Source organism: Dicentrarchus labrax, unplaced genomic scaffold, assembly GCF_905237075.1.
Source record: "Dicentrarchus labrax unplaced genomic scaffold, dlabrax2021, whole genome shotgun sequence".
Classification (NCBI taxonomy): Eukaryota; Metazoa; Chordata; class Actinopteri; family Moronidae; genus Dicentrarchus; species Dicentrarchus labrax.
Genome location: NW_026136707.1, coordinates 2,482,300 through 2,494,908, shown reverse-complemented (window position 1 = coordinate 2,494,908; position 12,609 = coordinate 2,482,300). Strand labels below are relative to the sequence as shown.

At 37.4% G+C, this 12,609-nt stretch overlaps 2 protein-coding genes across 3 annotated transcripts; both read right to left on the bottom strand.

Annotated features, from left to right (window-relative positions):
- Positions 1-129: 129 nt before the first annotated feature.
- On the bottom strand, positions 130-3,951 carry LOC127367570 (fucolectin-7). Of its 2 annotated transcripts, none has more exons than XM_051407544.1 (6): positions 3,806-3,951; positions 3,210-3,274; positions 2,471-2,756; positions 1,936-2,090; positions 1,295-1,574; positions 130-1,117 (listed from the first exon to the last, which is right to left on the bottom strand). In XM_051407544.1, the coding sequence occupies exons 1-6, from the start codon at positions 3,943-3,945 to the stop codon at positions 967-969; spliced, it is 1,077 nt and encodes a 358-aa protein (XP_051263504.1). In that variant the 5' UTR covers positions 3,946-3,951; the 3' UTR covers positions 130-966. The 2 variants fall into 2 exon arrangements, with proteins under 2 accessions (XP_051263504.1, XP_051263502.1); XM_051407542.1 differs by having other exon boundaries at positions 3,210-3,295; positions 3,806-3,922.
- A 3,380-nt stretch (positions 3,952-7,331) lies between these two features.
- LOC127367571 (fucolectin-1-like) lies at positions 7,332-11,276 on the bottom strand. Its single transcript, XM_051407545.1, has 6 exons — positions 11,201-11,276; positions 10,938-11,005; positions 9,852-10,137; positions 9,092-9,246; positions 8,340-8,622; positions 7,332-8,188 (listed from the first exon to the last, which is right to left on the bottom strand). The coding sequence occupies exons 2-6, from the start codon at positions 10,999-11,001 to the stop codon at positions 8,038-8,040; spliced, it is 939 nt and encodes a 312-aa protein (XP_051263505.1). The 5' UTR covers positions 11,002-11,005; positions 11,201-11,276; the 3' UTR covers positions 7,332-8,037.
- Positions 11,277-12,609: the final 1,333 nt, after the last annotated feature.

Genomic DNA, 12,609 nt, shown 5'->3' with positions numbered 1-12,609 from the left:
AAACTTCAATCAATAGCTGGCAATGGCTTTTATTTTCTGACCTCAACCTGCCTATATTTGCACAGCGTCTAAATGGGACAGGCGTTTAACCCCTTTTCCACAAAACTCTAGCTCAACAAAGACAGGCAATACTATCAGATTGTTTATTTAAACCAGTATGAATATTACTTGTATAAAAATGAGGCTATCATTTCAATCGTGAATCATTCATTTGATCTTGACAATTTGACTGAATTGTGGAGAATCAAACTAACAATGTGTAGCATGTCCATATTGACAAAAGTTTAAACATTCATATTTGTGTAGGTGATCTCAGCAGCTTAGAGCTCGCTCAAGCAGCGTTTCACACATCCAAGAATTTCAATAAAATCCAGATCAAGCAATGGTTGCTTTAAAGGCTGGTGTAGGTGTACATCTCTTCCTACTCAAACTGAAGTAGTCAGAGAAAGTAATGTTTTTATAGGGAGTAAATAATACCCATTACATGGAAAAACACATTATTTGTGACTAAAATAATGTTCTTTTGTAATGTTCTAGTGACCCCCCCATAGACGATTTTACTGCTTTCAGTGGAGCTCAGACGCCTTCTTATGTGAATGACAGGCTGGTGGAGAGTACCAGCTTTTAATGATTTAATTTGACTTCAGCAAAGATAACATATTAGGCAGCAGCAGGCAATGGCAGTACAATCACAAGTTCAGTATTAAAATACAGTTCAAACCAGCATTAGAAATAAAAACAGATCAGTTAACACACTACTGCTGTCATGTACTAAATATAGCAGGCCTATTTCACACGTGATTGTTGCAGCTGAGACTAACACAGTTATGGTAATAGGCATGGAACAATAAGAAAATTATATTTTTTAAGTGAACAATCAATTTATAGCTTAATGTGTTATTTTGATTTGTTTGAGTACATATGATGGTGTTGTCTGAATTATGGCAAGTTCAGTACATTTTAAAGCTAATCCAGGACAGAGCCATACACCTCCACCTCACACAGGGTCAGGTACTCTGTTCTTCCAGGGATAACAATGTTAACATAGCGGCCATCCATCCCATTACACTGGAATTCAGCAGTAGCACCTGCTGGGATGCTTGGGATCACAGCACACCTGGTGGAAGAAGAAGAAGAAGAAGAAGAAGAAGAAGAAATCACTTCATTATGGCGATAATGTAAAAAAGGAAAGTTACCACATTTATATTTAGTTCCATATGAAAGAGCTTGACTCATAAATCCGTGACCTTTTAATTATATTGGTATTGCAGTTAATTAACAGACTGTAGGCTACCTGGGATTGTTGTTGCCGTTGTTGTCAAGGGAATCTCCAATTCGGATCTCAGCTCCATTGATTCGTTCTTCAACTTCATCTCGGTTGGTTACCTTAACAGAAAACACCTTGTGGGTTTTGGGCAGACTCAGTCGCCACCAGGGGTTCATGTCGTTGTTTGTGTGAGTGCAGGAGGGCTGATTCCAACTGTTGGCTCGATTCCCATCAATGGCATTATATGCAATACCTAATCCATACAATGACGACTGTGTGGCTTTTCCTTGGAGAGCCAGGTTCTCTGCTGCAACAAGAAAACAGTTAGAAAAAATACCTTGACTTCTTAGCAGTTATCGTGACAGCAAAATCATGAAAAATTTTAAGTTTTAATAAATGCACTATATGTATGACTGAAGGATTTACGACTGAATAATTCATTCAGTAAATGTAATGTCATTTTCAGTCATAATGTAGGATGGAGGATAAAAGCAGGATACACACTCATTTATTATACAACTCTCACCAAAGTTTCTTTAATGTTAATGTAGCTAAAGCACAAAAAAAAGTATCATATGATTTATGTTTTGGCTCATGCCACAGTTTATAGATGAGATAAAAGAATTTGCATACTGTTCACATTTGTTTGTAATAAGTCAAATTCTTACAGGTTGGGGCACGGTACCCGTAGACTTCGACTTCACAGAGTGTAAGAATCCTTTTGGAACCCGGTAGAACCAAAGTCACATAACGTCCCTCCGGACGATCGCTTAAAGGCAGATTGAACGATTTGGCGACACCAATTTTTGCGATTGTTCCGACCCTAACAGAGAGAGGAAGCATCACATGAATCACATCTTATACCTTCAGTCCTTAAGGGTCCAGGAGTAACATGAAGATGAAAGAAACAGGCTTGTTGTGACTTGTTAAAGTCAAACTAAAAACCAAATTTAAACTTCTGAAAGTGGATTCCAACTCGTGGAATATGGCCCGTAAACCCCAGGGACAAACCTTTTCACACTCATCAGTAACAACCTCTCCTTGTTCCACTGCACCTTTAGCAAGACAGACTTTAACTTTCTGTATGAGTGCAGTGCAGAGGTGTGAAGGTTGAGGAGGAAGGTGCTCAGACAAACTGACACAAAAAAAGAAGGCAAAATAAAAGTAAAATGCTGGATCAACTTATTTTTCATATTCACTCACACTGTGTTTTCCAAACTATTGTTTTGTAAAGAGTTGCCGATGTGAATCTGCAGTCCGTCGAGCCTTTCTGCACAGCAGTCTCCTCTGTTGGTGATGGTGATGGAGGTGACAATGTAGGGCTCCAGCAGGTCCACTCTCCACCAGGGGTTGGTCTGTTCAGCAGTGTGGGTGCACGATCCGGCATGGAAGTCAGATTCACTGTTTCCATCAATGGCGTTGTAAGCCGCTCCGAATGTGTGCACATAACGTGCTGACTGAGTCGCTTTTCCACGCAAGGCCACATTTTCTATAAAGGACACAGTTGAAATCAATATAAAAGATATAATAGTAGGCTGTTACTGTGTGAATTCTTAGCACAGCTTTAAAGGACCAGTGTGTAGAATCAGATCAAGCGTGAAGTTGCAGATTGCAACTAACTGAAGGCTCATGCTAAGGTATCAAAAACACAGCAACTCTTTAATTCAAGTGATTATACTCAGATGAAAACATAGTTGCATATTATGCATATATGTTTTGTGCATATTATATTCCATTCCTGCCAATAGATCCTTCTAAATGTTACACACTGAACCTTTACCATAAAATATATGTGAGCTTTGAAATAGACCTACATCCACTTCCTTCTATTACAAAAAATCATCATCATCATCATCATCATCATCATCATCATCATCAAGTAAGACAGCAAAATGTTACTGAGAAATGTTGTACAGCGAAGACATCATCAGATCATACTTACTATACGTATAAGCTGAGCTCGTGTCCAGGAGGAGCAGCACAAGGAGAAAACAGAGTTTCATCATTCTGGTTGAGACAGATGAGAGCCTTTAAAAAATGTACACTTCTTCATTATTACTGTTAGAAATGTATCATGTTAGAATTGTGGAGAAGCAATTATAACATTAATGCTGAATGTAACAATTGAGATTCAGAGGGAATTCAAAAGGGTAAAAATGAGGTAAAAATGAACAGAAACTGGGATCATGTTGGAAAAAATAAGCGCCAATGTCCCTTCAATATGGCAAAACCAATTAAATTATACAATTTCTCTCTATCTTTAAGTATTCATGATGAAATATGGAGAAAGTAATTACGGGAAAATTCAAACCACATAAATTTGAAATGAAAAAATCTGTGCTATTTATTTTAACTTGAAGTATTTAGTAGTGGTTTAATTTCAAAATCTGGATTAAGAGTCCTAATATTCTGACCTTGATGTACTTCCTCATGCAGCAGAAGTGCATATCTTACATGCTTTATAAAATCTGTTGTAATATGCTGAAGCAGCGAGAGCAGGATAGAGAACAAAATACAGAAAGAAATGAAATGTGATACCTGGAGCTTTCCTCTTGGTGTCTGAGGATCCAATGAAAAAGAACAAAAGCTTCCAAACCCTTAAAAATGAAGCAATATTTGTGTCTTATATGCATCTCTTTCTTCACACCTACTTCAGTTGAACCAATCATCTTCAACATTATTCAATCACAGCGCATTGGTTTACTCCCATGATTCTGTATTTCACTTCCTCCCTTGTGAGTTAAACTTCAGAGGTTATCTAAGAACATGCCAAGATATATGCCAAAGATCAAACAACCCACCATGCACATTAACTTTGATATAATCACAAATAAAATACATTTGCTTGACTAGAATTCTTAAAACTAGGATAAAGATCTAGCCACTGAAAGACAGACAATGGGTTTGTGGTTGTCTGAGTCTGCCGCTTCTCCAATAATGGAAGGGAGAAGAAAGGTGTCCTGTCTGCCTCTGTCGCTGAGTTTAACTCAGTTTAAAGATGACAGTCTGAAGGTTAGTACCCTTTTCATTTACACACACAGCTGATCTTCACTGAACTACTTTTAGTCAAATGTCCACCTTCTATAACTCTTTGTTCTATATGTTTCTGTGCAGGATGCCCATGAGTTCCTCAGCTGTCTACTGGACAAGCTGAGGTCTCTGTCTCTAGATTTGGATGTGGCGGCCGCTGACATGGACACGAGTTACACTTACCCTGTCAATGCTCACCTTGCTTTTCAGATGCTGAGCACCAGGACCTGCAAGGGGTATGTATACACAGTGAAGGGACAAAACTGAAACCGGGCCACGAGTCAATAGCACCTATTGTATTGGATCCCAAGTGCCTTTGATTGACTGACTTCCTGCACAAAGTATAACTCTACCCACCATGCTCATGAAAATAATAATTAGGGATCCTACAAGTATAAGGAGCTTACAAAAAATAAAACAGCATAAACAGCTATTTTTATTATATATTTTTAAATGACTAATTACAGTTATTTTGCTAGAAACATCTAGTGGGCCCAAATTGAACCCTATGGTGGGCCAACTTTGGCAAACCTGCTTGCACATCTACTCATTTTCTCACTCCATTCTCACACTCCAACAAGTTGGTTTGTGTGAATATGTTTGTCAAAGTGATATGATCCATAAGAAGATTGAAACTAAAACCTGCCTGTTGCTCCTCTTCCCCGCTGCAGCAACGCCACTTGGACTACAGGTGCAAGTGCGGTGCTGAGGAGTCGTTGCAGCAGTCCTCCTTTTTGACTCATCCCAAGTGAGTAATATTATCCATCCCTACCGTGCAGTCAGCACAGTCACACTTTGCCAAGTTTTCTTGGTTTTCTTCCTATGTAAACTTCTGACCCTCCATCTCATTCTCTTGCAGCTGATCCAAGAACCAGCCTGTCAAATATACATGCCTACAGTCAAATTAAATGTGTCTGCACATGGCACTTATTGTTGGTAACTATGTTTCTTTTAGGCTTGCTATTCTCTCGTGAGCGTCGTCAGCCATTTGGGCTCCACAGCTCATTCTGGTAAGTGTTGAAAATTAGTTTTTTTATTTTACATTTGTGACGGCGCTCACATACAGCAGGAGCCGGGTGACATTACAGTTCGTTGGCTGACTTACAACGACAGTGCGGTCAGTGAGACAGCCATCGATTCTGTCTGTCTGCGACAAAGAATGCCTACCTGCTGTTTTATGAGAGGCAATTTTAGAGGACCAGAGGACCAACAACAGGACCTTTTTTTTTTCTATTGCAACACATGCTTGACAAGATTGTTTTTCTTTTTAGACAAAAAATAAGACTCATTTCCCAGAAGCAAGGCTTTTTTTTCTTTCTTGAGATTCCTCTTTTTTAGTGGCATTGGTGGAAAGCAACTATGTACATTTACTAATCTTGAGGTCCATGTTATGCAATTTTATATTATACTACTAGAAATATTGTAGTGTATTTATTTACAAAAACACGTTGCAGATTATGATTTTGCATACAATATAACGACTACTATTTAGAAATACTTGATAATACTTATTAATTAATAATATTAGGTAAACAATTGAAATGTAAGAGTTTCTTGCACTTGTAGCAAAGTGTTTTTATCGAGTGGCAATGCTACTTCTCCTCCATACATAGCTCCATGTGTCCATGTGTCAATCTTGAGATCCATTCACTATTTACTTAAGTAAACTTAATGAGTATACCCTCAGTGACATCTCTGGTCTCTACAGAATATGGCTTTAGTAAAACAAACAATTACAGCAGGCCTGCACTACATAAACTGGGTATAACACAGAGTTATAACCAACCATTTCAGACAAGCACAGATGTTTGTCTTGTTATTTTGCAACAGCCAGATCCTCATTCCTTAAGAGCCCAGCTTTAATTGTGCAAAGTCAAGTAGACTGTGAAACTTAGGTGCACCCTTGATAGCCAGTGCCACCCGATTATATCTCTGACCTTATTCCAGGCAGGAAGAGAGAAAATGTTTAAAAAATGCTTAGTTGCAGATTTTTCTTTGCGCAATGTTGACATATCCTGAAAGGGTTTCAACATATCATATGCTCTTCTACTTCTCTGTTTTTCTCTTTGAAAAGACACAAACACATCTAACCCTCTCCAATTTACTTGAATCTCTAACTATGAATATTACAGTGTTATTGAATTTAAAATGTGCTTATGCCTTATTCTGAGTAACGGGCCATAAACAGATACTTGGTAAGGTTTGTAAGAAGTCAGCGATAACACACTCTGAGGTGTTGTAATACTGTATGCAATATATATGTTTTAAAGAGTTCGGTCTAGACCTGCTCTATTTGAAAAGTGTCCTGAGATAACTTCTGTCTGCGCTATACAAATAAAATTGAATTGAATTGAATTGAATTGAATAATTACAGGCGATGCAGAGCAGAGAGGATGACAATGTAAATCAGATTATTAGCAGATTATTACCCCCAGGTTGAGGTCCACTGTGTTACTGTACTTATGTCTGCTCACCACAGGTAAAAATGTATAATCCATATTTTTCACAAATCTATTGTAAGTTTAACACAGTTTAAAGGTTCCATATGTAATATTCTGAAGCAGTTTACCTATTATTATTATTATTATTATTATTATAATTGTTATTATTATTATTATTATTATTATTATTATAATTGTTATTATTATTATTATTATTATTATTGTTATGTACTAATCACTTTTCATTGCCAAAAAAATAAACCTTTCCCAACTGTCTCAGTTGCCTGTGGAATGATTTTTGTGCAGTTCTATTTAGGGATGTAGGTTAGACTTTCCATTACTGAACATGTAAGTATGATTGAAAATACTGCATACAATATGATTTCTATATGTTATGTTTTTATGAATTATATTTCATAATATCTTTATGCCCCGGCCCTCACTTTGAAGAGGTACCATGATAACTTCTGTTATCATTTGGCGCTATTTAAATAAAGTTGAACTGAACTGAATAAAAATATTTGTTTCAACAACAACAGAATGAGTTTAGGAGATAATACATATTACAAAGACATGGCAGGCTACTTTTATAGTTTCAGTGTATTTCAGCAAAAGTGATTTAATATTCATCTGTAGGGAGTGACAGTACAAAGAAAAGCTGGAAATGGAAAACTTAATCTCAGTCAAAATACAACAGCTTTGCTTTGCAACAGTATTACAAAATAAAATACGACCCAAACAAATACAAAATGTTTACAAAATCATGTGTGTATATATACAGTATAATATTATATACAATCACAGCATAATTGTCCTTGTCACTGTAGGGTAAATTAAATATTCATGTTAAAAATAATAGTAGATGCACAGCTATAGAGTTTTCAGTATTTTTAACGCCATCAGTTTAATAAGTTTGTGCAGCACAATGAATGTCTTCCAGGAAAGACTGAAAATGTGCGTCGTTCTCTCCATATTTAAACAATATGACATCTCGCCCCTCTCTATGAAGGCCAGCTCTTCGGGTGGGGTTGAACAAATTAAAATACTTTTGTCTACTCTTATCAACACAAACACAAAGCAACTCCAAATGTCAGCTTGTTTTGGAGTTCCGCTGCCACCTAGTGGTAAAACATGTATTAACGCAGATTTAATGTTCTTCGAAGCATATAACTGCTGTCTCTAATGATGCCAATGAATGCGGTGAAGCTTGAGCTGATGATAGTGAGCCTGGGCAAGAACATCAGCTAAACATCTGCAATGTGAAATGTCATTGTTATACATGTTGAGCCTCCTCAGAACCTAATCCAGCCTGGAGCCATAAACCTCCACCTCACACAGGAGTAGGTATATGGTCTTTCCAGGAATGACTATGTTAACGTAGCGACCGTCCATCCCGTTACACGCAAAGTTTCCAGTGAAACCTCCAGTGAGGCCTGAGATCACGGCACACCTACAGGAGAAGAAGAAATTACATTAACTCATAGAATGTTTTTTTAAATGAATGGATATTCTAAGAAATACGAGTTTTAAAGGTAATATTTTAAGAAACATGGTTATTAATCACAAACCTTTAGGTATAGTACTGTATTTGTGTGAAGTACCTGGGATTGTTGTTGCCATTGTTTTCAAGAGAATCTCCAATTCGGATCTCAGCTCCATTGAGCCGTAAAAAGGACTCTCTGTAGGAGGTTACGTTAACAGAAAACACTTTATGGGTTTTGCCCAGGTCCACTCGCCACCAGGCGTTGAAGTCGTTGTTTGTGTGAATACAAGAACCCTGGTCCCAGGCACTGGCACGATTCCCGTCTATGGCATGACTTGCATCGCCCAAAAAATGATGCAGTGACGACTGTGTGGCTTTTCCCTGGAGCGCCAGGTTCTCTCCTGCACAAAGGACACAATTACAAACATCAGCACTGATATCTAGTTTTCCTTGATGCTTTCTGCAAAACAAAGTGGCCACAATTTGTGTATGTCTTAAACCTGAAATGCACAACTATTCTCACATCGTTTCCCTTTCCAGTGGTATATACATATATATATTTAGCATAATGCTTGAATAATGTGTGTATTCAATATCTGTGTAATTATCCATCACACATATCTGTATAAATGAGAGGTGTATAAAGTGTATACAGCTTTTATTTCTTGGTTTTTTCTATTTCTATTCTATTCTCTTTTATTTTATTTTTTAAGTTTTCCTAAACGTGCCGAATCTTGAACTGCTTGTGTGTCATATCTCATCTCTCAACTTCTGGTGTGACCACAGCTCAAAAGATATCATCACCTAGATAATCCCATCTCGTGTGGCTTCAGCCTCATATGAAATCATGTGATACGCTCAAATTCTCACCAGTTGGGGCACGGTACCCGTAGACCTCCACTTCACAGAGAGTGAGGATCTTTTTTGAACCAGGTAGAGCCACAGTCACATAACGTCCCTGCACAAGTCCGGTAAAAGTCATTTTTAAAGACCTGCCTCCTGGGATACGAGAAATTACACCAACCCTAAAAGAAATAAAGAGAGAGGAAACAGAGCATGAACTTATTTTATAATTGCAGCAACTACACGATATATAGCATAATAAAGTAACAAATAGTAGCAACAACTGGCACCATACTTTATTATTTCACCCTGTTGTTACATAAAAGTGACCTATACATTAATGTATGGACAGCAAGGTGGTGCCTCTGATGAACTTGCATCTTTCCAGATCACGTATGAATTATCAGCATCAGAGGTGTCCAGTTACACGATCAGTGTCAGGAAATTACTGGACACATGCCAGTCAGAAAATCACTCAATTGAAAATGGCATTGGGAACAAGGCCACTATGCACAATGCTCAGTCAAAATCAATTAATTGATTAAATTATAAAACTAGCTCTAAAATGCTGGGTATCTTTGGTTTGGTATGGTTAACTGGAGACATCACCTGAAATAAGGAAATAAGTTAACCTTCACAAGAGTAGAGGCACTATTTGCCACGTGTTCAGTGGGTGTGGCTTTAGTTTATCTCATTATTTACAAGCTTTTACCAATAGCTAATAGATCATAAGATAATGCGTCAGGACCTGAGTGGCTTATGACAACAAGTCATGAAATTCACTTACACTGGGTTTGTGATGCCACCGTCTTGTAAAGAGTTGCCGATGTGAATCTCTGCCCCATCGATCCTTTCTGAACAGCAGTCTCCTCTGTTGGTAATGATGATGGAGGTGACGATGTAGGGCTCCAGCAGGTCCACTCTCCACCAGGGGTTGTTCTGTTCAGCAGTCTGGGTGCACGATCCGGACAAGTAGTTGGATTCACGGTTTCCATCGATAGCGTTGTAGGCAGATCCAAATGCACTCACTAAACGGTCTGACTGGGTCGCTTTTCCACGCAAGGCCACATTTTCTGTGAATGAGATAATTGACATACACATTAAAATGTATAAAGGACATTTTTTTGCAAATTCCTAAACCTGTTCTGTAAGTTCTGTGTTTCTGGCCACCTTATGAAAGTAATTTTTTTGTCTCTACCAACTCCTGAGAAAATTGTCTGCTACTTTGGCTGCTGCAGTGTGCAGTGGGTTTTTAGACTCTCTTCTCTGATAGCAACCGCTTGCTGCTCTCAAAACTGTTCTGTGAGAGTAGTAAGAGTGAACCAAAACACTACAGATAAACAATGAGCTGAAAACTTTGCTCTGTTAAGCTGAGGGGAGCTGCAGATTTAGGTAATAGATCACAGTTGGTTCAGGTTTTCACATTGTCTGATGTTGTTATTAATTGTTATAACTGTTATTGATTATAGCTGATTCAAGCTATGTCTCAAGACAATGTTTTCAGGAGCATAAATGTTTTCACTCAATATATAAAAATCTTGCTGAAACTTTTGTGAGACAAGTGTGCAGACTGATTGAAATGTTTTCTGCAAATACATAAAAATGTAGTAGAGACTGCTGGACAATGACCAACAAAGGTTGATCACCTTGACTGCACTACAGAAACAACTAAACATATTCTGTTTGTCTTATACCTGAACCTTACGATCTCTAAGTCATTGCTTAGATACTGTATGTGGTGACCCTACATTACCCTACATTAGTTTGAGTCAAAGCTTAAAACCAGAGAGTATCTAAATGGAAGACGAAATACTCATTTTTGAGTGGACGGGTCTTTAATTTTTATAACAAAGAATTCACAGATTGTACTTACGATAGGTGTAAGCTGAGCTCGTCCCCAGGAGGAGCTGCAAAAGCAGAACTGAACTGTGTTTCATTGTTCTGGTTGAGACAACAAAAAAAAGAGTCAGTAACAGAATTACACTGAAGAAATGAACATTGGTATGATGACAACTATCTTTTCTCCAGAAGTTAGAAATCCAAAGTGCATGAAAGTGAAATAACTGTTGACTTGTGGCAAATAAAAAGCTACATCTAATCTATGTATTTAAAAGCTATTCAGCTACAACCACATACCTTTTGCGAGATAAACTCAGTAGAAGATGAGGAGCTGCAGTTTATGCTGTGCGTTGGTCAATATGATTTGATGTGGACCGCACAGGGATATTTATGTGCACCTCTTATCATGGCACGTGCATTTGTTTATTGGGAGTTCTTTGTATGTAGATAAGGCTCATTTCAGTTCAGGGATGGGCAACTTTTTATGATTCTTATTTTATTATATTTTTGTCTCGTTCAAGCTTTGTAAAGATCTGATAATCTATTGCCACTCCAGTGCTTTGACAGACTTAAAAGATAAAAACATGCAGCCATAAAAACAGGACACGACAACATAAGTGAAAATAAACTAAATGTTAGCTAAAACCCTTATTTAATACAGAATGCAAACAGCAGTTGCACACCAGAAATTCTGCCACCAAGAGGTTAACAATAATATTAGCATGATGTTTAGATTCAATTTTCTGTCCAAACTTCTTCAGTCTGCTGTATGTCAGAGAGAAAAGACAGAGTTAGGGTTACAACCCCTAACATTAACCCAAGTAAATCAGAGCCATGACTCAGATGGCTCTCATTTACTTGGGTTAATGTTAGGGGTTGTAACCCTAACTCTGTCTATGATGTCAGGTCTGGTTGCTGTTTAACCACGTTTTTTTAAGATTATATGCAAAGGAACAGTGAAAGTTGTGAGATATGCTGTAAATAACACTCTTTTATTCTTGATATCTATCAAGTAAATCAGAGGAATATAGCTGTATCTTCAAGTTAAATTATGACATTCATTGAATGAACAATGCAACAATGTAAACATGCACTTTTATCCGGTTTTATTATATTGTATTATGTTTCCCTTTTATTTTTCTCCACTGTAGATCAATAAAAGTTTCTTTATCTTATCTCTTATAGGCTCCCTTTTGTTTTGAAAAACGTGTACTTGTGTTTACAGTCAGTTCCCGAATAAATACTGTTGAACTTCCTGGTCAGGGATGAAGCAGTAAATTTAGAGAATAGCAATAGAGCTGATACACTGCCAGGTGGATCATATAAGGCACAACTTCCACGTTTGGTTAGATAATGTGTGTACTTTGCATTCTCAGGACTATAATATTAATGCTGTAAAGGAAAAAACAAACAATAAAGAGTGAACCCACATGACGAAGAGAGAACTATACTAGATACTAGAAGCATTGAAAATATGTTTGATATCTTTTTGCACTGATGATGATTGACTTTTGGATTAATATAATCACATGAAAACTAAGACTATGATTGGCCTTAATGTCTACTTTGATCTGTAAACTGTATGATATGACTGTACTATGATGAAACACATCAATACTGGTGTTAAAATTGACAATATTACAACATCATGACATTTATAGAAAAAAATAGTCTCAATGTCCTTTAAACAGAGGAGTCAAGCCCAC